The sequence below is a fragment of the Seriola lalandi genome, unplaced genomic scaffold, assembly GCF_002814215.2.
Source record: "Seriola lalandi dorsalis isolate HSWRI2012SDOR001 ecotype SW California unplaced genomic scaffold, Sedor1 jcf7180002054374, whole genome shotgun sequence".
Lineage (NCBI taxonomy): Eukaryota > Metazoa > Chordata > Actinopteri > Carangiformes > Carangidae > Seriola > Seriola lalandi.
Genome location: NW_019524927.1, coordinates 189760 through 215706, shown reverse-complemented (window position 1 = coordinate 215706; position 25947 = coordinate 189760). Strand labels below are relative to the sequence as shown.

Sequence of the window (25947 nt, the reverse complement as noted above, 5' to 3'; positions counted from 1 at the left end):
GTAGCAGTGTCAGAGGAGCTGGGCAACATCCGCTGCGGAGGCATCCCCATGGCCATCGGTGTACAGACCGACATGACAACTCCTGCACTGGCCAGGTACAATCTCAGAAAGCCTCAGTGGTGTTACATAACTTGAATCCAGTGTTTTCCTTCTTTCCCTAAAGCAAACTCTGAACAGTTTGAGTTGCTGCCATGTCCTTATGTAAAGGCACATTTTGCCTCTGAAACTAATCTCCCTTCACTGCTATCTTTTCTGTGCCTGAGTCACAACTAGTCTGTGACTCAGACTCTGGGTTTTTCCTTTTTACAGCACCACTAGAGCTGCATGTGTAGTACATTTTCAAACCTTTTCCTCCTGGGTGGATGTGTTTCATTTTGAGATGGTAAAAGATTGCTTCTATTTCTACCCCTGGCAACAACTGCTGCCCTGTTTATCCTGATGGTAATTATATTGTGTTTGAAATATGAATTTTTAAAACCAAACCATGTCCAAATTATGGAAGAAGAACCTTCAGTTCAAACATTTTCGTCATCAGGATTGTCTGCCTCTTTTTTTCATTTTAGTGTTTTTATTGGTCTGTCATTGACAATGATTAAGCTGCTCAGGTTAACATGCAGTGAATTGTGCTGATGCTTAGATTTCACCTGATGTAATGTGACAATTGTACACTTTAATTAAATCCATAACTGTGCTATTTATACTGGATATACTGGTCACCCCTACATAAACATAAACCTTCTTCGAATATCGAAAAAATGAAAGAGTTGTGACAAAAATATATGTACTGGAGGCTGAGTATTTAAAGGCAAATCAGTGAATTGATTACTAGTCTGCAGCACCATCTGCTCAGCTGTGATGTGACTCTGCCAACACAGTGGCAAGAGAATTATAAAACAATTGACATTGGAGTGCACTGCTACACAGACTAATGATAATCTCAATCACTTTTGACTGCATTATGTGTAAAATGTATTTTTCTTGAATGTCGCTCAGTAGATCCAGTTTAGATATAGCTGAGACAAGCCAAAAGCATCTTGTCAAATTGTAGTAGGGGATCAGTTATTCACGGGGCTGGACACATTCACAACACAATATTAATGTGCAAGAAGATCAATAATATCCTGTCTTGAGAAAGGAAGGCTCTGCACCCTTAGGTTCAACACATGCATTTAATCATGAGGCTAAGCTTTCAGTCTTGTAGACCTCTGAACCGAAGAGAGGTCTGGCCAAATACCAAAAGCTTGCCTTTATGATTAAGCACTTGTATTGGACCTAAGAGTGAAGAGTAACATTTCATGTAAAATCTTAATCATGCAGGCTTCTGTAACTGTATCATGTGTCGTTACTCATGCACCCCACTGTTGGGCCATACAAAGCCAAACTCCGTAGAGGGTATGTGTATTAATATATTTGGTAATTGTTTGTCTGACTCCTGTATGGCCATGGCTTGTTGTGTGATATCCTCCTGCTATGTAACAGCTGCCGGTGACAAAAGACAGAATTCAGGGAAATAGACAGTCGCAGTCTCAGGAGGTTAATTAGTGGATCTACACTTGCCTCCAATGAGGTTTAAGTACTAAGAGAGCAGCAAAAAAAAGGGTTACCATGGGAGCATTAGGATCCTCTGTCCCAGTGGAAATGTAATTGCCTGAAACGTGTCAGTGTTGTCTTAAAGCATGGATTCTGCATCCAACTTTTGTTAGACATTAACCTGACAATCATGTTTGCATTAGATATAGAAAGTATTAGATACTTGCTTTTGGAAAGGAAACCAATGAGGGATGCATTTAGGTTCTCCTTAGTGTCATAGAGTAACTAATACTTACTAATATTCTTTCATTTCTTCCTATTTGTGTGCAGGTTTGGTTCAGCTGAGCTAAAGAAAGAGTTCCTCCTTCCGTCTGTCATGGGGGACAAAGTGGCCTGCCTCGGAGTTAGTGAAGTTGGAGCTGGCTCTGATGTCTCAAGTACGTCTCGCCTTCATCGCCTTCCAGTCATTTATTATCATATAATTTCCTTTCTAGCCCCTGAAGGATCCTTTTTGAATTCACTGCAAAAAATAATTGAGGAGCCAGAAATAAAGCAGTTATAATCAATTTGGCACTGATATTCTGCCAGGAGAGAACGACGGCATACAGCAAGCAACAGACTGTATACAGACCTAATTTCACTGTTGTTAGATTTCACCACTTTCTTGGACTCCACTGTATATAGAGGGTATTTTAAAGGGTATTTTTCCTGGATTAGTATGTATTGTTTGACACCTAGAGTAATACTACAGCCTTAGCTCTGGTGAAATCCTGCTCTAAAGTCTATTGATTTATGAATCAAAAATATATTACCTATTCATCCATTAAAACTTTTCATTTAACCTTCTGTCCTCACACTCTCTCCATCCATTTACACCCTCGTCGATTCAGGTATCCGGACCAAGGCAGTGAGGAAAGGAGATGAATATGTGATCAACGGGGGAAAGATGTGGACCACAAACGGTACCCAGGCTGATTGGATGTGTCTCCTTGCCAACACCAGTGACGGGCCTCCACACAGGAACAAATCTCTCATCTGTTTGCCCATGAACCTGCCAGGTAGGAGTCAGTCACAAAAGTAGAAGGCGTCTTCATGGAGGAAAACAAAGGAAATTTGACCTTCCTGCAGAATTCTACAGAATTTCTATTCCAGTTTCATAATAGCATTTGTTATTTATATTTATTATTAGTTTTCCAAGAGTTTTTCCTCTCCACTGTTGCTAAGTTCTCGCTCGTGGTGGGAACTGTTGTAACAGTAAAGTGCCCTGAGACAATGTATGTTATGATTTGACACTGTATAAATTACACTGAATAGAACTGAATGGTGACAGTGGTTTTGTTTTCTCTCTTTCCCACCGTAGGAGTGCACATTGCCCGCAAGATAGATAAACTGGGTATGTGGTCATCAGATACAGCTGAAGTCTTTTTTGATGACGTCCACGTTCCTTGTAAGAATATCATTGGCCAGGAAGGCATGGGCTTTACATACCAGATGCTTCAGTTCCAGGAAGAGAGGCTCTGGGCAGTGGCCAACAGTGAGTGAGCTTTACTTTATGATCTTCATCTCTCCCTCTCCCCCGGCCACATCCAGTCATCAGACGTCATCTCCCCCAGTTGAACTTACTTGTTCACTTTATCTTTCACTGTCCTGCTCCTCTTTGTTTTTTTCTTCCTAATCATCTGTCTCCTGCAGATTCAACAGGAAAAAGTTCAGTCAGTTTGTGCTATTACTTCTGTTTTGGTTTTAGTTTATATTAAAAAAAAAAAAGGAGTCCAGATCACATACTTAATTAATCTCCTTTAAAATAGCTGTTTGCTATTGAGTTTGAGTTTCAAGCATGAGTCAATATTTTCTTTGGCAGGCTTTATGAGAAATGTAGCAGAAGCGAAAATCTACATGATATCACTGACACTGATGCATTAGTGTGTCTGGCCTGGTGAACTTTTATACAGCATGATATAAATCAGAGACACTCACGGACATGCATTCAGCTATTGCTACCATCAAAGGATTTTTTTAAATTGCAAAACAATATATGAATAAAAAACTTTTGTCGTTGATGTTTAGTAAAAGCCCACATTACGTCTCTGCCTCTTAACATCTGTAGTCGTGACAATGATGGACAACATCATTCAGGAGACCATCCAGTACACAGGGCAGAGGAAGATCTTCAAGCAGCCTGTCCTCTACCACCAGTCGGTCCACTTCAGGTTGGCTGAGCTGCAGACAGAGGTTGAGCTGCTCCGCTCCCTCCTCCACCGTGCCACAGGTAAGGGCCACCTGAAGGGGAGAGAGCATAACAAAAAAAAAAGAAAGATTATTGTTAGTTTGATGGCGTTTGCTGCACTTGAATAGCTCTGTTCCCTCTAAGCGTCTTTCAGGTTTGGTTCAGTGCATGGAGACACGCAGAATGAGTTTAGTGTTATTAAGACAGCTGTAGGGGACCTGTGCAAAAGTGTGTTTGTGACTTTTATTTATGAGTTTAAAAAAAAATGTATATGTACCAAATATATATTTGCAACATCCACTTTTATGCTTGTGTACAAATACCCTTAAAAGTCTGAATTTGAAACGTAGATGCTTTGGTTTGCATGTGCAGGAAAATCACTCCCAATGACTGCATGCAGCTGACCTCATGGTGCTTAATACCATAGATAAGACTGAGGCCTCAGTAACAGAGGCCACAGTTGACTCAGCTCTACAGGAATGATGTGAATGTCAAACTAGCCTTGAGTGGCTGATGTGTCCGTGTATAATGCAGCAGGTTGGTTTCAAAGACAGAGAGCACTGAGCAGCCTGGTAGCTCAGGGTTAAGTAGTGATAAGTCAACAGTGAACAACACTGTGCTTGCCTAGCTATTGAAAGCACAATAATTGCTAGCTTTACCTCTTGCTACTAGACTGTTAAAGCAACACAAGGAAGAGTTTCACAGATGAGTCACCTGAAACCAGTGCCTGGATTTGCACTCCATTTGATTTGGCTGGAATTACGTTCCATCCTGTTCGGAGGGTATTTTAGTTTTAAGCCATATTTTAGACATTTTAAGAGCTATGTTAACATAGTCTTCTCTGTCTTTCTGTGTTGTTGTGCTATCTCATTTTTATTTGTGTGAATTGCTGTAGAGATCAAAGATCAAAGCCTACTGCTGCTACTACTAGTAGCCTCCTACCCTACTATTAATTGCTAACCTGCACTACCAAACTTGTTTTTGTGTGTACTGGCTTCACTTCAGTACCCCACAGGCTTGGCGACCTATATAATTGGCACATACCCAGCTCCTCCAAAATACAACCCAACGGCCTTCAACTGCAGCGTTTATGACATGAATATGTTGGTGCGTCTGAAGGGCGGGCGTCCAAGGACTTGTGGTTTTCTTGCTGTGTTTGTAATCAATCCAGTGGTTAGCAGCTTACAATGAATTAATCTAGCTGGGAACAGTTCAAGTCAGAGTTGCTTTCCCAGAACGACATCAAAGCGTTTGCATCTGTTTGGCACAGGTAGATAAGCACACACATACACACACACAAACAAACTTTCTCACACACTGAAACAGGGCAAATGATGCAGCTCATACATGTTCCTCTGGAGGATAGCTACAATAGAGGCATTGATCAGTTGCACTGGGAAACGGTTTGAATGGGAAAATCACTGAATCAGTCGGCCACAGGTGACCACATTTGTTTGTTGTCTTTGTTTTCCTCCCTCCCATTCTTCTAAATTCTTTGCTGGGATTTTTCTCTCACCACTTCTCACCTTCCTTTTTTCCTGCAGCATTGTACATTAAAGGCAATGATGTCACCAAGCTGGCATCCATGGCCAAATTGAAGGGTGGCCGCCTGGCCAGAGAAGTGGCTGACAGCTGTCTCCAGTACTGGGGAGGGATGGGTTTCACCAATGATGTGATGGTCAGCAGATTTTACAGGTGAGACGAAAAGCAATACAACTGAAATATAGTATTTTATTGTTTTTTGTTGAGTGATCTGGTTTTAAAACTACTGTTACAGCTTCCCTGTTATTCAATGAACCATATAGCAGTAGTTTATGGCATCGCAATGCACTGATTTTCATTTACTTCCACCCGTTCATCTCATCCTAAAAAAATTATATCTTATTGCATAACCACGACATTGCAGTAGCGCTCACTAAGTCAGGTTGCTAGCCAACTGTTATTGTAACCGGCTGCCAACTATGTGCACTTTGGTTAGGGTGTGATAGTTTTGTGGGAACAGTAACCTCACCAGTCAGCAGGAGCTTGATTAAGACCACGGCCAATGAATTTTACAAGTCAAAAATAATTCCTTAACCAGAGTTGGAATCAGATTAATTGATGGTTTTTACAGAAACGCAGCATGTTATCACATAATTTTAATGATTGTTGAAGACCTGCAGTTAGGCTCAGCCTCCTGTTGTGCAGTGTTGCAGGAAGCCTCCTCCCTTGTTTATTCAGTGTTTAATCAAGTAACACTGTTTCATTTAGACTGTCAAACCCCGTACTTTACACTGTGCTGACATCTAGTGATGGGGCAAATAATGCAGCTGGAACAAGGCTTTGAGGAAGCAAAAAGCTGCCTCCAGTGAGAGAAAAAAAAATCATTGTTGGAGTTTTTATTTTTTTCAAGTAAATCACGTGTGGCAGGTACAGTGAGATGATTGTAGAGCAAGTTCCTCAAATTGTATGAACTTTGTCCTTTCCACAGGGATTCCCGGTTAATGTCGATTGGTGCAGGGGCTGATGAGGTCATGCTAGGAATCATTTGCAAGTACATGGACACACTACCCAAGAAGTGATGTCATCAACAGCTGACCCTGGGACTGATGTCCCAACTTTGCTGATAATGAACTAATCATTCACAATGAATTGCTAAAAAAAAAAAAACAGATCACCTAAGTGCAGTTTTGACTGATGTTTAGACTAGTACTTTTTGCCTGTTTTAATAGTACTGTATGAAAGACACACAGAATAATGAAGCTTGTTATGTAATATGTAATGTGTTCATTTAAATATTGATTATCCCTTTACAGACAACCTATTTTTTTAAATAGATAAAACTAAGTAATGTGTATAAACTGACTGTTGTGTAAAATAAATATCCAGCAAAGATTCTGACTTTCTGTGCATCATTAACAAGTTTATAAAACCAAGTAAAATTCCAGTTCTATATGTTTTCAGCACATTCTGGATGTTTTAAAGTAGCGTGCACTAATACCAGGCAATTCAGAGCTTAAAATGTCTTTATTTACATTAAAAAACATTTTTACAACAAAATTTAAACGGTAATGACGTACACTGCTATTAATCATTTGTATGAATGAGAAATGCTGTAATATTTCCATTCATTCTTAAAAGCAAATACAATTATTTGTTTCAGCTAGCATTCTATAACTTAATCACTTTTGACATGGGAGTGGTTTGATAAAGGAATCCACAGATTTGTTGCTGTTTACCATTCAATATGCACACTACTGCTTTAAGATTCTTGACACAGTAGTATGTTCTCCAGTTATGTTTAATGTTATGATGCATCTTCTCAATTCAGGTGAATTGGGCTGATATCATGTACATACAAATACTGGCACTGTCTACTTATGGTATATATGATACCTCCATGTGATCATTAGTCAGCTCGGACCTTTTGCACAAGTTGTAATGTGTTAGGACTCCATCAAATAGCATCAGCAAGATTCCTTTCATGACTCAATTTTGATTTTGGGGTCATTGTATGAAGTGCTAACAGGAACCAGTAAAGCTGAGACACAAAAATCCCTGCCTTTCCTCATCATCGTTATGTTGGTCTAGTTTCGAGATACATCAGCATGGCACAGACTGGGGAGGAAGATGTGAAGTTAAAAGGGCCAAATCCAGGAGGATCCTCTTATCACCTCAGCTTGATGAACCAGTACAGGATGAAGAAGACGAAAAAGCAGAAGAGGAGCATGTAGCACAAAAGTTTGGTCTGACTGCCTCTGGATAGCTGCTTCACTCTGCCAATGGTGGCACCAAGCAGGCCGCCTGTTGAGTCAAAGTCTGTGTCCTAGTGTGGGAAAGAGGGGTAAAAGTCTAAAGTCCATACAGGCCAGCAAACAGACAACACTCTGATCTTTGAATTTGATTGTTATATCTTATTTGACAGTGGTGGAATGTAACCAAATGCAATTCATTGTGTGAGTACAACTACTTGTACTTCACTTGAGTACTTCGATTTCATGCTACTTTATACTTTTACTCCACTACATTTCAGAAGGAAGTAGTGTACTTTATAATTCCTCTACATTCATTTGACAGCCTTAGTAACTAGTTACTTTGTATACTAGGGCTTATCATACAAAATAAATGGTCATCTTATGAAAATATGATGGATTAAACTACCCAACAGTATATAATACTAATATACTTGAGACTTTACGCAGGATATTTACTTGTAATGGAGTTCTGCATTTTTACATTGTGGTATGTCTAGATTTTTCTTTAGCGAATAATCTGAATGTTTCTTCTATCGCTCATATTTTCTTATAACATGCAAGTCAAACTCACCATATCATCCAGCATTTTATTCTGGTATTTCACTTCCGTTCCAATGTCAATAGACAGCTGTTGGATCAAACGTCGATAAATTAATATCAATATACGAACACACAACACAGGAACCGTTAACTAGCTGGTATAGTTCATTAGTAGTTACATACACTTTTCAAAGCGTTGACTTTGGCTCTCAGTCCCTCCTGTAGATGTTCATTTTCCTCTTCATGCATACTGTATCCACTTGCCACATAATTCCCAGAGCCTCCTTCACCTTTATGAAACAACAACGTTAATTAATACACCGTTAGTTAGCTACTGTGTTCGCATTACATTTCGAGAGTTGTATAAATTTGGGCCTGGCGTACACAACAACGAACATTCATTCACATTTGATAACAAAATTGGCGAACGTTAGCTAAGTAGCAATCAAGCTAGGTATGGTCTTAAAAAGAACGTGAACGTTTGTTTCTTACCCAAACCGAGGCGCCTCATCTTGACCCGCTAAAGGAAATACTGCCCGGTGGTGTTAGTAATTTGACGGGCAAAAAACGAGATCAAGTAAAGCAGAAATAACAGTTATCAGGTAACAGCTTAACTGTGGGAAGTCCAAGAGAAATCTAAACACATCAGCAAACGCCACGATACCATACGGTGGCCGACGAGGACAATCTTTCGCTGAATCGCGATTGCAAAAAAGAGACGCGTGAATGCAAAAAACCCCAACAAAAAACAGACTACATAAACACACTAAATAGCTTGATGAAAATTTTGATTGAAATAAATCGTTGGTAGAAAATATTTAATCAATTTGAAGCGAGTGTGTGTGTACAGTGCATGTACGTCTCAGTTGAGTTTACAGTTGAGTGCTTGTGTGTGTGCCTATAGGGGAATTTATTTTAATGTCATACAACTCACCTTGAAATCACAGTAGAAATTAGCAATGAGAAGTGACAAGGCCAATAACAAAGACAAAGTACCATCATCAGCATCTATTGACAATGGCTCATATACAGGACTGACAACATTTATCTGTGGCTTAAAGAGGGAGTTTAAGTTAATCATTATCAGGCAACAGTGTGCACTGCATGATCCTTTCCAATTAATGTGACAATTCCTATTAATGAAAAGCTTATCTCTTCTCTCTTTTGCAATCATGTCTTTCTCTCATTTTAATGGTGCTGTTTGATTATTAAAATGTTCAGTGTCAATAGTGAGCTTTTATAGACTTAATGCTACAGGAGCAACATCATAAGTTTTGACAAGAGTCAAAACTATCATTTTTAACTTGCCATTGAACTTGTGATGCAAAAGACAAGAACTTTTATTGTTTTCTCAATAAAATCAATATTCCATTGATTTCTCATACCGTGGCGAAAATATCCCAAATCTGAATATGTAATTATGTTTTTCTGAAACTCTTTTTATTGTGTGTACATCTATAGGGGTTTACTCAATGTATTCTGTGGCCCAAAGAAAATGAATTACAGTCACATCATTTATACTTTTGGTTGCCAGGCTCATAGCAGTTGCTTGCGTGAACTCGTAAAACATGGAAAATTCATGTATTTCAAATGGCCATTGGTTAAATGCATTATTTAAATATAATAAATATAATTACCAAGAAAAAAAAGAATGTAATTAAGAAGGAAACAACTGATTTTTCCCTGTATTACACCCAGCTTCGAAACTCAGTCGGCCCCAAAGCAACAAACATCAATGGGTTAATCTCCCTTTGGTAGAAGAAGCATATTATTATGAGGAGAAAATTGCTATGATGTTCCTTTCAGACACACATTGCATCCTTTGAACCTTTTGAAATGTCACCACCATAAACTGTAGACAAATATCCTTTGTGGGTTTAATAACAGAGCTTACTGACACATCCATCTGTACTGCATAGGACAGAAAAGAGTTTTTCAATATTTCCAAAATCTTAGAGGTGCTATTTAGCAGTGATTAGCTTTCCTTATCTTCTCATACATCATCTTTCACCTAGCCTTGTGCCAATATTGCAGGTGACATCTAATATGATATAAGAGATTAAAATGACTCTCATGACGTTAATTTATTCCAATCCAATATCTTATAAATAAATACAAGCATAAGCTCCTTGCTGCCATAATGCATTTCAATGTCCCAGTTCTCATCTTTTTATGTCTTACCCAAAGGCTTCACTGTATGCATGACCTTGACATGAGTGTCAAAAAAAAAAACACAGGATATTGATTGAACTGTGTGTGCACATCTCAGCTGCCTTTGTGGATCTGAGAGGATTGGTTTTATCATACGGGTCTTTAGAGTGGAGAGGGGCATTTAGAAACAGTTCTTTATCCTCACTGAAACTCTGTGTGTCCAGAACAGCACTGATGCAATGATCAATACACTAGCTCAAGTGCACACACATGCATATGTGCCCAAGCAGTCCTGTTTACACCATATGCTGTGAGTTACAGCCACCTTGTTTCCATCTCTTTAGAGACTACATATTTTGTGACAGCAGCTGTTAATCTTAGCTTAGCATAAAAACTGGAAACAAGAGGAAACAACTAGCCTGGATGTGCCCAAAGGAAATAACAGTTTGTGTTACCTTTGGACAGTTATCATTAAACTTATCATCTAACTCTCCTCAAGTAAGCTAATAAGGATATCAAATAAGTATAGTTCCCAAAATGTCAAAAGGTTCCTGTAATTAGTATTATCAAGAATCATTCATTCTTTTTTTTTTTTTTTTATCATCTATTAGGAAAAGAAATGGCAGAAAAAGGTAAATGCTTACTGGATAAATTATGCATTGGCTTATCTGCATGTAAAGTCACTAGAGTAATCCTCCAGTAACTCATGGATCAGGATAAAAGGATACTCGCCAGTCAGTAAAGTATGCATGCCATTTGGTGAGACAAGACCATCATTTGATGAAAATTAGAACTGCTCATCTACCTCTGCACTGCACCTCTCACTTACTTCTGATGCTTAACAGTATCAGGCTCGCCAAGATTAGCATAATTTCTCCAGAGAATGGAGCGATGAATGAGTCAGATGACAGAGGAGAAGAAGTGTAGAGAGGAATATGCCAGAGGATACATCAAATGGATGTTATTCTACTTCCTATTAGTCTCTGGAGAAAAGATTTTGATTCCCACACTTAACATTGCTTTGAACCACACTTTAAAGAACTCTGCCTGCCCTTTAGCCATGCTGACAAATTATCTGGCTTGTAATTATTATATCAGGATTTTGTGTCTGAATAGATGTGTGTTGTTCAGAATGGACCTAAATCATTTCATTCATCAGCAAATAGGTTTTAATGAGATGTGGAGGAGAACAGAAATGTGATATTTGGGTGAGGTGGAAGACAGAGAGAGACGTTAAAAGAGAAAGAGAGGATGAAGGCTAAAATAAAAGACAAAAAGCCAAATGTACCGAATATATAGGGCCCCAAATAGTTCAATAGTAGTAAATAAATGTTACATTATGAAATAAATAATCATATGAACACATAAAGTAAAGTTTCTGCTTTCAGACAATTACATGCGCCCCTTGACTCTCTTAGCATACTAACCACCTGCTAGTGAGCTAGCTAGATCCAATTGGCTACAACGAGTCAACTCAGCCAGTTAGCTGTCTAGTTAGGGAACATGTGTAACCTGGTAAGATACATAAAAGGAGTATTATAACTGTGTATTGTTTTTATTTTCAGCAACACTACTTTGGCTTTGTTGTTGCTCTAGCTAACAAGAGCTAGTTAGCAACATTTTGGTAACAGATGGCGAGCCTGCTAACAGAGGCTGTGGAAACATGGCTGTTGGCAGGCACTTGTGGGATTTAGATTCACTGTCGTGAAAAGTGACATCATGAAATAAAAAAACAACTTTTGAAAGAGGGAATTCTAAAATAAATGAATAAAAATTAAATAACATTTCATAAGAGTTTAGTTTCAATTTTATTTGAATAATGAATTAAATTATTAAAAAAAAAAGATTGGTTTATGTATCTATTCAAACAAATTACTATTTGTTTAATTATGTCTTATATTTATTTAATATTGACCACTTTGGGGCTCCATACAAACCTACCACACAGAGTCAAGTATGAAAACATAGGCTGTGAGAATAGCAGAAGTATGTGGGTTTGAGTACATAAGGACAGAGCTGACACCACATGGCTCTAGGCTGGGAGAAGCTTCCCTAACTCTTGATCAGTATGGTGATGAGAGTAGGATTTCCTGACTTTCATCATATCTGGAAGGCTTGTGTCTACTGGGATCTCAATAATCATGGAGGAATTTGAGTAATAAGCACATTAGGCACAATGTTCTGCAGCATCATAAATGCCAGATTGCTCCAAATGAAAACCAAAGCTTAGAGGAGAAGCTGTCCTAGACCACAGAATTATATCTGCCAATCACAGAGAACAGAGAGTCTTTCTATATGTACATTATCTTATGAGAAGATGCAGATATTTGTATGCACATATACTATGTATGTTTCTTTTAGAATCCCCATTTCATCATCTCTTTTTAAGACTTTTTCAGTTAGATCATAGTATAGTTTATGTATTGTCATGCATTATTCTGTTCCATCACAGTTTGATATTGTATTGCTTTATCACAAATGGATACCAACCATTCATGCAACTAAAGGATAACTGAAATGGAAAATTGACATTGAGAAAGAGAGGGAGCGGGAGGACCAAGGTAGAGATGTTCCTTTCTCAAATTCATCTGTTTAAGAGCTCACATTTTAGTTTCATGGCTTTTCCATGTTGCTGAATTCCTTCAGGGGATCCCCTGTCATTCCTAATGAACAAGACTATTACTCACACTAAAATAAGTTGTCACCCCATTGTAGCCATGTTATTATTCATTCATATCATCTGTGCGTCAGTCTGTTTATGGATAAGAGTGTGTGTGTCTGCGTCTGCAGTAAACTTCTCCATTAAAAACAATATGACGAGACAGGCTTCATCTTTGTCTCTCTCCTGTTCAAACTGAGCTTTGATTTATGGGTTGACACTGACACTGATTCCCTTGACAAAGCAGATGTGTTTAAAATTAAATTGAGATATTGATTCACTATAGCGCTGTTAACCCCATTGGGAGCTTTGTTTTCAGTCTGACTATGATGTACACAAGACTGTTTAGTCCTTTCTCACAGATGACATTTCAATCAATGAATGTCATTCAAAGGGCTTCTGACTGCAAATTACATTATTGTTTTCTTATCTGACCCATGAGTGGAGAGTAACTTGACGCCTAGGCTTTCCTTTTTATCCTTCTTTTCTGTCACACACACAAGCACACACACACACACACACACACACACACACACACACACACACACACACACACACACACACGCACACACACACACGGCGTGGAAACAATTAATCAATGAACTAGTTTACATGACAGAAATTAATCTGAAACAATTTAAATGATCTTTCAAGCAAAAATGCCAAAAATCTACTTCCAGCTTCTCAAATGTGACAATTTAATGATTTTTTTTTATTTGTCTAATATGATAATAAACTTAATATCGCTGGGGTTTGGTTTATTGGTGGGACAAAATAAGACATTTGAAGACAGCAGCTTGGGCTCAGGGAATTTGCAATGGATCTAATTATTAATAATCTATTAATGAATGAAAAGCTACAAATAATCACTACAAGTTTAGATGTGTTAAAGATCATTGAGGAAAAACAACATTATACTATAGTAACATAGGGTTTAGTATGTACTTGCCCGAGTGTTTAACAAGCAATTGCACTTCAGTAGCATCTGTCTTTTGCACTGCACGTCTCTGCTTTAGAGTCGTCTAGCAAAGTGTGTGTGGGCGCCAGCTGCGCTGCCTGACCGAGGATGCTTTGCTGAATACAGTCTTATTTCCATTAGCCACACAGATGCATTGAGATTCAGCCAAGCCCACTGCGGGCTGTTTACCTCTAAGTATGATGTAACAGAATGTCAGTGAATCTACACCTGGTGAAAATTATCTTGCATTATGGAAACGGTGCCGAAATACTTTCTGACTTTGCATCACTCAGTCTGAAGATGATTGCTTCAGTGCAGAGGTGAAAAGTGCTTTGGTGCAACTACTTTAGTAGATCCTTATGAAAAAATAAACTCGGAGGTTGCCTAAGGCCATTCAGTTTACTGGTCCCAGGTAACAAACTACCTTAATATAAACATACCGTATGTAATAAACACATATTTTAGATGAGCATATGGTATATCAATTTTAAGATGCCTATAATATAATACTTTCCTTCAAATTAAATAACAATACAACAATTTAAAAGACAACAAGTAAAAGTACTAAAATAGTAAATGTGCAGTTTTTATCATACATTACGTTAAATGAGTTTTGTTTTGTTAGTTAGCTTGTTAGGATCATTGTGTAAATGACTCAGTTAACGACCACTGATCTTAATCTTTTGTTAAATGTCCAGTTCAGTGGTCACAACACAGTCTGTTATTTCCTTGATTGAGGCAAACATTTATCTGAGGATGTCTGCATATCGTAGACTGTTTTGGGAAACACTTTCAGTCTTCGTCAGACATTTATAGACATAACAAATATAATTTGCAGAGAGAGAGGAACTTGCTTGCTTGATTAGTAGCTACATCAGAATATGGTTGCTTTAAAGAAAACAAATATGCAGGTTATTTCACTGGAATAGTACATCTCTGGAAACATACTGATAACAAAGGCTTGCTTTAGTACAGTACTAACAATGGATTTTCAAATATCCTGCCCTTCGACTCTTTTCTCTGAAGCCTTACACCACATTTGTCTTCACATTTCATCTGCTTTTCTGATTTGGAAACCTGCAAGCATTTCAGTTTTGCAGCCAATCACCCTGCAGCTTTAATTCATTCTTCATGAAAAAGACAGCTGTCACTTAATGTTTTGAAAGTAGAGCAATTCAAATATTCTTTCCACAATGGACGTGGCCTATTTTATGTTCTGGTTAATTGTTTGTGTTCTTGTTATATCCTGTGTTAAAGCCTGTTTCTTTTACTATTCCCACTTATTTTAGTTGGAGCCACGACGCAGCTCCAGTCTGTAACTCTAAACTCTGCTGCACAGCTACAGTGTGGGCTGCATCAATATAAGCGATCGGTCAGGAGGTTTGCTCTGTCTGCAGGATCATGCATGGAGATTAAAGTCACCCACACACAACTGCACATCCCCTGAGCTTTATACCTTAGTTTGACTTGTTTACAAAGTCTGATAAAAGAGCAGGGTTAGGTAAAAACAAATCCACTTAGTTGAGAAAATATAACAAAATAACCGATTACATTTGTTTGAGAGTCATCCAAGAAAAACCAGTTGGGGGAAGAAAGTGTTTGGGGTTTTTTTTCAGCTTACAAAAGTGTGAGAGTCCATCCAGCTATCATCCAAAATACAGGGTCATGAGGGGATGGAGCCTATTCCAGCACATTCAGATAATCATGATAATGAAATGTCATGCGTAATAATACTGTGTGAACTAATTAGCTTTTCCTGTATGTCCACTTGAGGGAGAAAGGTTTGCTGGGACAGAGTTTAGCAGAGTGATTCATAAGCCTGCCTGGAGCAGATTGAGCTTGTTGTCTTTGATCATATTGTGAGAGCATTTCTGTCATCTCTTGCAATTCCTGCAGCCAACTTGGGCTCTTTCATTTCGATGTGGTTAGATGAGAACATTAATGTGCAAGCTGGTTTTGCTCTGGCCTCATTTTCACATAGGAGTCTCGCACTTTTAATCGTAATGGTGGCGACAGTTGGGGAACCAACCGCACAGACGTGCTGATACACCGCTGAATCATTTGCTGCTACCACAAGCTTGACAGCTTTCTATTAACTGTCATGAATAGGATGTTTTTTTTTCTCTCCGCAAGAGAAAAGCAGACAAATCCTAGCCTGATGTGAATTCCAGTTGTAAGGCTTACCAGTACACCAAAGTACACCAAAAACATAATCTCAATTTTATGCACCGCTGTGTCTCTCATGTCACCAAAGCTTTGGTCTACTGCACTTCTCCTCACTACAATATGTCACTGTGCTACATGCCTTTGTCCTGCAATAATTGAGTATCACCAGGGCTCAATTCTAGCACCCTCTTATATCCCTGGTGCTCTGCATGACAAGCTTTGACAAGTAATTCATAGTTTGCTGAGTACTGCTATGAATTGCTTTACGGTAATCTCCCCCCAGGGACGTGGCTTAATGTCAAACCGGCTGTTTTGTTGTGCCTGTAGAATACTTATTATGACCGAAGATGGCCTCGCTCAGGTACAGTTTATGTATTTATGTCCAGGCAGGAGTGGCTTCGGGCAGTGTTTGGACTGTGAATTCCCATTGAACGACTGCAGTGGCAGCTGAGCACGACATTGAAGGAGCCATATGGTGGACATAATGAGGCTTGTTTACAAATTTCACTTAGGGAAAAGCAGAGCAATCTGCTAAATTTGGAAATGTTTGCTATTGCATGGGCTGAACTACAGCCTGTTTATTGAGATACATCATTGTTGCAACACTAGTCCTAATAGTTCGTCCGTGCTCTGTGGCCTGGATAAATGTTCTGCTTACTGACACATTACCACTGCTACTGCACAGTACACAGTAGTACAGCAGTAAAGTAGTACACAGTGGCCAACAGATTTACTGTATGTTATATAAATAAGGTTTTATCTTATATTATGTGCCTCCCATATACTCTAATCCAAGTATGCATTTTGCATGTAAGGAGTACAGTTATTGAATGGTGTAAAGATACACTAATCAGTTCATGTGCTTGTAGATACTGGAACAACTTTACACTGGTATTATGCTGTTAATTATAGCCCTCAACCAAGCCTTGAATTGATCTTTTTTTTCCTTTTTTTTTGTAACCAGCTTTACACAGCTTGTCATGTCTGAGCTTTACCCTACTATCCAAGTACATGCTTTCATAAAACTGAGTGTGAAGCCATTTGTTTTTGGAATTTTCACTAAAGTTACACAGTGACTTTGAGTTCACAACATCACACTCAGACACCCAGTATCTTCAATAAAGAGAGAACATGTGTGGGAGGAGCCATCAAAACCCCCTGCTGCTTTTATCATTCTTCAACATCCTGACCCACTTTCTGGCTTGGAAAGTACAGTTTGACTATATGAACCGTAATCTGATTATAAAACCAGCATAGGTATTAGTACTGCAGTATTTTTCAAAAAGACCAACCGTGAATCTCTGAAATTTGTCATACCTCAGTTAATGGAAATCTAAAGCCGGAGGCCATGAAGCAGAATCGGATTTATCTTTTAACTAAATGGGGCAAGTGGGTCATAATCACAACACAACAATTATTATGCAGCACTAAGAAGATCACAGAGTTTGATTACTCATTCCTTTGATTATAAAGATCACAGCACTATAAAATCACTATTGATATTGACTTCTTGCCCATGCCAGCATTACTGATTTTAAGTCCCATAGATGTCACTGACCACATCAATCACTATTTTCTTCTTATTGGTACGAAGACATTTCTCTCGCCAACAGTAGCAAGACTGGAAGTAGAGCAACAGTGCCACCTAGTTTACAGCACAACATGAACCTCTTTGTATTAGCATCATTCTCCTCTGTGTCCAAGTGCACATTCAATTTTCACCCTTAATGCCAAGGCATATAATTAGATCATCTTTATATTAAGATTGATTGACATAATGAGTGACTAGCACAGTTTGTCTCCTCCTGTTGTGACAGTACAGACAGGGACACATCAACATATTGCTTTCAGGAATACATTACACATGACCTTCCTGAATATGTCTCTGCTGATGAATTTATTTGTGGGAAGTTGCACATAGACATGAAAAGACTTTATTTAGACAGACACTAATTAGTCGTAGGTCAGCTCTTCACAGTGTTAATTCCTCAAATGACACCATGCAAATGATGTCTTCCTAACATCCCTTGCACAGCCCAAACATTGAGTCATCGTAGCGCTGCCAGGGGAGAAAACAAACAAACAATGTGACGCAAAAGAATCTTTCTCTTTACTTTGTCTGTCATTGTGAATCAAGATAAACACAAGTCAATCTGGTAGAACAGCTCAGCTAACTCCTGACTATTTTTTGAATCACACACAGGGACAGGGGACCAAGTGTGAGGGGTATCATTAGCATCTCCTTCGAAGACAACAGGGACTATAATGTTCGGACCTTAGAAATTCTGATATTGCAGGTAGGTCAGAGGTAAGTCTCAGGTCTTACCTATGAAGTTCTGAGTCCCAAGTCAAGACCAACATGTCCCAAGTCAACTGCAAGTCCAAGTTAACTAAGTCCAAAGTCAAATACTGAATCAGGACAAACAAGTCCCAAGTAAAGTCAAGACCACCAGGTCCCAAATCAATTTCCATGTCAAAACCAGTAAGTTCAAGTCAAGTCAAAAATCAAGACCAACTATTCCCAAGTAAACTGCAAGTAAGGACCAACATGTCTGAAGGTCAACTGCAAGTCAAGACTAATATGTCTCAAACAAAGTAGCCGATCAAGTCAGGACAAACAAGTCTCAATTCAAGTCCAGAGTGAAGACCAAGTCAACTCTCAAATGAACTCCAACAAGTTGGGAAGTTAGCCTGGGGCATAGATATAGCAAGTGATTCCAACAAAAAAGGCCAAAGCCCGAGTAAAGTTACAAGCAACATTGTTAAAATCAAATTGTTGAGTTGAAAGTAGTTTTTGTCAAGTGTAGTTTAAAGTCATCAAATTCATTATTTGAGTCTGAGGGGAGCCGAAGTCATGTCACTCAAGTCTAAACCACTGGTACTTTCTCACATAATTTCACATTAACCTGAATCATTTGCTGAACCAGTGTCCTGACTTTATCAATTATAAAACCTATTTCACAGCATATCTAAAACATATATGTAAAAACATGTAAAAGTAAACTTACAGAATAAATGTTCTTGAAGTATTAAACTCTCAAACTGTTTTTTTTTTTATCTTTTGAAATTTAACCTACAAAAAAAGAAGAGAGGGAAAGAGAGTTTTTTTAAATAGAGAGGATGACTCGGGCAAAATAAAAGACATAAAAGATAAGACGATGTTAGCCCATGTGGATAGCTCCCATTCAGTTTGTTAGAGGGCTTTTGTACAGGGAAGGGAAATGGGAAACATTTTCAAAATTAAAGATTTTTTTTGGGGGTATTATTTCAGCCAAGAACCATCATCTTTGACTATTATTATACTCCAGTGGATATTTTTGCTCTGTACTCTCTTCTTGAGAGTTTCTTTTTGCCTATATTGAAAATGCAACATTTATGCAGATTTGGACGCACTCCAAGGAAACTCCAGTGTTTGAACTCCAGGCAAGTCTTTTTTTCCCAGCTATTTCACAAGGAGGACTCAGTAGAGGAAAAGATTTGTTTGATATTTGTCACCATGCCTCAACTGACAAATGCATATATTTACAAAAAATACAACACAGCCTTTAGGACAGATGCAGATCCACTCGTCTCTTTCTCAGTCCAGTCCAGACATGACTGACTCTGACTCTCAGTCTGTTCTTAGCTGTTAATGACTCCCAGGCAAACTTGTTAAGAGGTTTAATGCATATCCTGACGACTCCCAAACAAATCCACAAATCTACTTGTGCATAAGTGAGAGTGGTTTGAATGGGCGGTTGATTACGAAGGAGATGTTTATTGATTAACCAATTAGTGACTTGCTCAATAAACACATCATTAAAACCTTCACAAAGCTGTTCTGTGCTGACTAGAGTCACAGACGTAATTTGAGGAAAACGTGTGATGCAGTGTGGCACGAGCTTTGATATCACATTTGAAGAGGTGTTTTCATGTTTTCAGATACCGATGAGCAGACATATGAGAGCCTTTGTTTTTGTTCCCTCTTTCTTAAGATGCTGAACTGCAAACACAAGCTTTGAAGTTAGGTGTATGTTCTCTCCAGCGCTCGTGCCCTGCAATCTTATTTTTTCCCTGTCCTCTACCACGGTTGAGATGTGCCTTGGCTTCAACGGCATCCTGACGTTTTAATATAGAAGGAATAGATGATAACGTTGAGGTGAGGCTCTGGTCAGATGAGTCACACTGAGGTTGATTGTAACATTAGAAAACAAAGTGATGACAGATGCTGCTGAGGCACAGAAAGTTGAACAGTTCAATCCAAGGCCTCTTCTGTATATTGCCACCAAAATCACTGTATCTAATCTTATGCCCTTGTTTGTGGAATTCGATCAGCATATTGTCATTCAAATATGCACAAATCCTTGCTTTGAAGTTAAATTGTGGACACAAAGCAGCTGCAAAAACAAAAAAACAATGCACAGGAGGAATAACAGCAACAGCAAATCAAAAAGCCATCAGCAGAAAGAAACACAATATGACATAAACGGTGATTACAGCTCTTGCATGGCCAAAGGCAAAAATCAATATGGCTGGTTCTGACTGACAGATTTATCCTGTGCTGTCACCGAAACAGTTAGACAAGGATTGTAGAGTGATAAGTGAAGCTTCTGTGGGTTTGTGCAAATCTGTTTACACGTTCTTGTCCACCAACGTGAGAACTCATCTTCCTCAAGCCAAATAAGTACTGACAGAAGCTCCTATCCAAACCCAGGGATGATACAAAGCACAATGGTAATTGTTTGCCAGGAAAACCAAGTTTAATTTCAATTTTTAGCTTTTGTTAATGGTGCATAGTTGTTTAAATTTTTCTCCCATATTTATACATGTGTATCCTCAAAGCCTTTTGTGCTGTTCCTTACTTGGAAGGTAATTTACTGTCTCCTTATCTTCACTAACCAGGTTGTATTCAGGTCAGCGCTACATGTCAAACAAGGCTGAGATTGTTCACTGTTGGTTGCTGGGACCATGCTGGCTACTGTAATAGCAAATTCATGAAAAGTCATAATTTCTTCAGTATGGGGCGGCTTTGTGGTGAAAACACATTGTAAAGCCCCACGATTGATTCAGGTACTGTAAGCCGTTTATTTCAAAGGAAATATAATACCGTACAAATAGATGTTCCATATGGAGCATCAGGCATAAAAATTTCAGGGAGCGAAAGAAGATGCTCATCCATGATGTGATCACATACAAAAAAGGTAGGGAAAAACACATATGTCCACAATGCAAGTCAGCATTAAAATCTCTAAAACTGCTAAAAAAAATTAAAGTTTCATTTTGCCATTATTAAAATAATCCAAATTGGATAATGTATAAAGTGACAGAAATTCACTTTCCCCATATATCCCAGTCTAATGTGTGTAAATGATCAAAATATTGTTTTGGTGTTGAAGATAATGTAATTTACTGGTGAAACTAAAACCTCTGCGATGGAGTCATGCATGCTGGAAGGCAAGGTGTAGATCCAAGATCACACAGAGACTCAGCAGGTGAGTTAAAAGACATCTGATTTTCTTTGCCCAAAGATCAAGCTTACAGTCAGCAACAACTGTCACCCTGCCTCCTAGAAATACATTTACATATTACTAATTTGTTCTTCCAAATATGTTTTGATGGAAATGTAATTGCCTGGATTATGTACTGGCAACGTTTTTCTTGTCAGGGAATTTACACCAGGGCTGTAAGAGGTGGCTGGGGTGGATGGAAGGAATTCAAATTGCACTATTGTTACACCTACTATCAGGGTTTGGGCAACAAAAGCACTTTCATTAAATTCCCTGCACACACACAAATATTTTCAATTACTCCGGCTATTTAGACCTTTAGTCAGGCTGAACCTGGGTGGAGATATGCAGGGATTTACATCATGTCACCAGGTTTTATGAACTAATAATAACAACAGGTCTTTTTCACAGCAGATATTCTGACTCGACATTGTAGAAAAGCCATGACAGGAAACCAGCCAGGACCCCAAAACTGAAGCAGGAATTAAGTGTTTTTTTAACCATATACTACAAGTTTTAACTGACAAAGAGACTTGATTTCACACTTCAATGGTATGCCTTTAATTGAGGTAGCGATTTTTATGTTTTGCTATTGCTACATAGCCAACATTAGCATTAGCAACTGTTGCAACAACACTTGCTAAGAGTTTCAGCCACCACTGCGTTCACAATACAAGAAGTTATAATACTACCTCTGAGCAGCACTACTTCTTCAGGACAGACTTGACGCTACAGTGACATGGTATCAAAAAGTGACAGGACAGTTTGGCCGGACCGTAGCTAGCTGGTTAGCATGCTAAAGTCAGTGGAAAAGAAGAAGTGATAGAAATAGAAGCAAAACAAGAGGTTTGCTTTCCACCACTGGAGGCAACTCTTGGCAAGCAAAGGAACAAGGTTTGATGCTAAACTCGCAACATTTCCTCTAGACTGGTAAGTTAACAGCTTTTATTGCTAATGTTGGATATTAGAAAACTTCTTTAAATAAAGTGAACTGGAAATGTAAGCTATGTTTTCCTAAGCATGTGAATAAGAATTCTTCACCATTAGCTAAGGTTTGTGTGCTCAGAGCACATTCTGCCTCAGTTTCATTTAATCAAAATCATAACAATGCATTAAATTGAATATTCAGAAAAATAACAATTGCCTGACATTTTTCACTTTATCATTACCTACCTCAGCTTATGGTATTCTAACAAGTGTGAGAGTTCACGAGAGTCAATTTCTGCAACACACGCGTGTTGTCTAACCACATACTGTGTGGCGAGAACACAGTCTTCATGTGAAATAACCACTAATCACCTGGGCCCAGCTTGTGCCATGGACTCACAGTAAGCTAATCAAGTGTTTGCACACTTCCACCGAGGGTGACAAGAAGGGAAGGTGGACATATCCGACCTCCTGATGGTGTGGACCTATGACTGATTAAGTGCGTGATTGTCTACACAGGGAAGGAGACTATGCAATGGTATAGGTCACACAGCTGTTTTTGTCTTGTTCAAGGGTGGGAATTTACATGAGAGGACCAACACTTACAAGTGAGACATGTTTATCTCCACAGGTCACTGGAGGTTCAGGACTGAGAGGCAACAGGTATCGAAAGAAACTTCGAAGAAGAGAAGATCTATGAGCAGGAGACTGTAGACATTTCGGTTTTAAACTAAGTACAGTATTGATTAAAGAGAAATAACATTTAAAGAAAGGGGGTCTGATAGCATGCTACCATGTTAAACCAAAATGGTGAACATGGTAAACATACCTGCTTAACATCAGCATGTTAGCATTGTCATTGGGATTGTGCCGATCTTAGCGTGTAGCACCACAGTTGTGCCCAATACGTCCTTGCAGAGCCGCTAGCATGGCTGTATAACCTTAGGCTTCAGCTAATACAGAGTGGTGAATGGCTGTTAGTTTGTGTTACACCCTACCTTTAAGTGGCCCTAAGGGGTGCACAAAACTCCAGTGACCCAACAGACTCAAGACTTCTAAAATAATAAAGGGTTTATTTAACAAATGTACAAAAAGGATCAGGACATTAAATTAAGACAAAAGAGAACACAAAACCAGCAGTCCCCATGTCAAAAGCCTCTGCCCTCCTGCTGGGACCACAGTTTTCTTTAAAGCCTTCCTTCCCAGGCCAGGTGCATCTCATTAAGTAATCAGGGTGGGCCTGGGTGGAGCTATAGAGGAGACAGGACAGGGAAGGAAAAAACACCGGGAAAGTATGTTGCCGTAACACGCCTCACTCAAACTTCACTAGTTTATTTATTCATTGCATTACATTCCTAGAAATTGTCTAAGGGTGACAGGAAGTAATGAAAATAAATAAATAAATAAATAAATAAAGAGAACTGGGCAAAAGGTTCCAGATTCCAACCATAAATAAGGAATTTATTCACAATAACTAAAACTATAACTAAAAGCTGTCAGTAGCACATTGGGTAATCATCAAACTAACAACCACACAACAGGGAAAATATCACTCTCACAGCTCCACACAGCTCTCTCTCCCAGCATTGAATGGCACATGATCGCCCCGACCAAGCCTCCTACAGCTTTTGAAGGCCCAGTTCCTGATCGGGGACCTAGGACAGCTGGGCCAAATCACCTGCTGGAGGAGCGGGGAGGGCAGAGCAGGGCACACCAACACACAAAAACACTACACCACCGAGGCACATAACAATTGCAATGCATTTTACTGAGCATTTACTTTTACAAAAATGGGTGCTTACCACTGCCTGGATTAAACTCAACATACAAACCTTAAACAATTCAGTTCACAAAACTAATTTTAAAGCAATGCTGATTGTGCTGGAGTGTGGCACCTATCCTTACTTAGGGCTACCAGAATTACACAAGACTAATCTTCAGACCTCAAGCTGAAGCAAACCATGGACAGCACTGCAAAATTTTGGGACTGTCGTTGACAAACGCTGGGTCAAAAGGTGGCTCAAACAAGGTCACACACAAAAAGTCCAACTAAGTTGCTGCCATTGGATTTACAAATGATCAGCCAATACAAGTAGCCTTAAGTGGGTGCCACTCCCACTACATGCAAAATAGCTACCACCATGAGGTGAACAAATATCAGAACAAACATGACTGCATTTACCCACAACAGGTGACCAAAGACCCAACAAAAATGAACTGCCACAACACAAAACGGACACCAAGTGGTCTTCAACCATATCTACAAGCTACTGTGTGACCCAACAAATGTGGAGTGCAGATACCACAACAAAAGGTCACACACCACCAGTTACTGCAAAAGTATTCATCACAGCTACATAAAGACAAATCTAATAAACTTAGGGTAGAGTCAACCCACAAAAGAGAATGCAATTAAGCTGCTGTGCAAGAGGGTGGAGACAAGGGAAATGAGCTGTAGAGAGGCCAACCTGCATAACAAGATGGCTAACTAGCCTAGCTAGTCTTCAGTGGTGCCCTGGGAGGCTTCTTTAAACATTCAAGACTAAAATAATAAAGGGTTTATTTAACATAAATTTGCAAAAGGATCAGGATACTAAATTAAGACAACACATCAAAACTCTCAGGCTGAGAGGCAGGAAACCCACCAGTCCCCCATACCTGAAGCTTCTGCCCTTCTGCTGGGGCCAGAGTTTTTTAAAGCCTTCCTTCCCAGGCCAGGTGCATCTCATGAAGTAATCAGGGTGGGCCTGGGCGGAGCTATAGAGCAGGCAGGACAGGGAAAGGACAAAAAACACTGGGAAGGCATGTTGCCGTAACAGTTTGTAATGAAAATCTTTTTCCTTTAAATATCAGTGCAATGTTTAAGGCATATTCTCCAAATCTGCCCATTCAGTTTTGATGGGGCTATAAACCACCATCCAAGGCATAAAAATAATCAGAACAAACTAAAGACTATATACTCCAAAAAACAAATAAAACATATCAAAATGATCAATTCTTTGTTAGACATAGTAGGAAAAAAATCTTTTGATTGTACATTTTTTAAAACTATTCTGCGCTGATGTTTCCCTGCTTGTTAATTAGGCAAACCCACCAAGCTACCCAGTATGCAAAAATTGAAATTAAATCTTTAGAGCAGCAAAAATATTTTATTTCTCCTCAAGGGCACAATTCAGTTAACTGAACCAATTATCATATGCATGATTATTTATGTGTCCTGGTGGCCTGTCTGTCTCTAGTCCACTGATCTGTGCCTCTCTCCTCCCTTAAGCTTGTCTATGAAGTTCTGACACTTTTTAAAACTAATCTTTATGTATGGCTGCTGTCGTGAGCGTCTGACTTCATTAACAATTCTAATGTATGTAGATCAAGCTGTCATTTCCTCCTCGAATCGCCTGGTGACTCTTGAATGACTGAACAGGACCTTTGGTAAATACAGCTAAGCAGGGACAGCACGAGCAAACATGGCAGGTTCTCTGGATTGGATACAATTCATTGTGGTTTCAAAAGATGTCTAACATCAGAGACAACATGTGGCTTGTTTTCATGTATCAGTATCAACAAACTAG

At 39.0% G+C, this 25947-nt stretch overlaps 2 protein-coding genes across 2 annotated transcripts in view; one reads left to right on the top strand and one right to left on the bottom strand.

The window, feature by feature from the left end:
* Nucleotides 1-6631, top strand: part of LOC111656907 (putative acyl-CoA dehydrogenase 6) — a 16916-nt gene extending 10285 nt beyond the window's left edge. Inside the window, exons 4-10 of the mRNA XM_023408811.2 lie at nt 5-95; nt 1861-1967; nt 2421-2588; nt 2891-3064; nt 3638-3799; nt 5302-5452; nt 6228-6631. Coding sequence (XP_023264579.1) covers nt 5-95; nt 1861-1967; nt 2421-2588; nt 2891-3064; nt 3638-3799; nt 5302-5452; nt 6228-6318 — 944 coding nt within the window. The 3' untranslated portion in view covers nt 6319-6631. The remainder of the gene's footprint in view (nt 1-4; nt 96-1860; nt 1968-2420; nt 2589-2890; nt 3065-3637; nt 3800-5301; nt 5453-6227) is intronic.
* Nucleotides 6632-6744: 113 nt separating this feature from the next.
* bet1 (Bet1 golgi vesicular membrane trafficking protein) lies at nt 6745-8700 on the bottom strand. Its single transcript, XM_023408852.2, has 4 exons — nt 8524-8700; nt 8215-8321; nt 8063-8119; nt 6745-7562 (listed from the first exon to the last, which is right to left on the bottom strand). Exons 1-4 carry the CDS (start codon nt 8540-8542, stop codon nt 7407-7409), a joined length of 339 nt encoding a protein of 112 aa, XP_023264620.1. The 5' UTR covers nt 8543-8700; the 3' UTR covers nt 6745-7406.
* Nucleotides 8701-25947: the final 17247 nt, after the last annotated feature.

What these genes read in the sequence shown, in the direction of transcription:
- bet1 (XM_023408852.2), bottom strand. An exon ending in AAGTCAACGCTTTGAAAAGT is followed by an intron (nt 8,120 to 8,214) that starts GTATGTAACTAC and finishes TTGATCCAACAG; the next exon opens with CTGTCTATTGACATTGGAAC. An exon ending in ATAAAATGCTGGATGATATG is followed by an intron (nt 7,563 to 8,062) that starts GTGAGTTTGACT and finishes TTCCCACACTAG; the next exon opens with GACACAGACTTTGACTCAAC.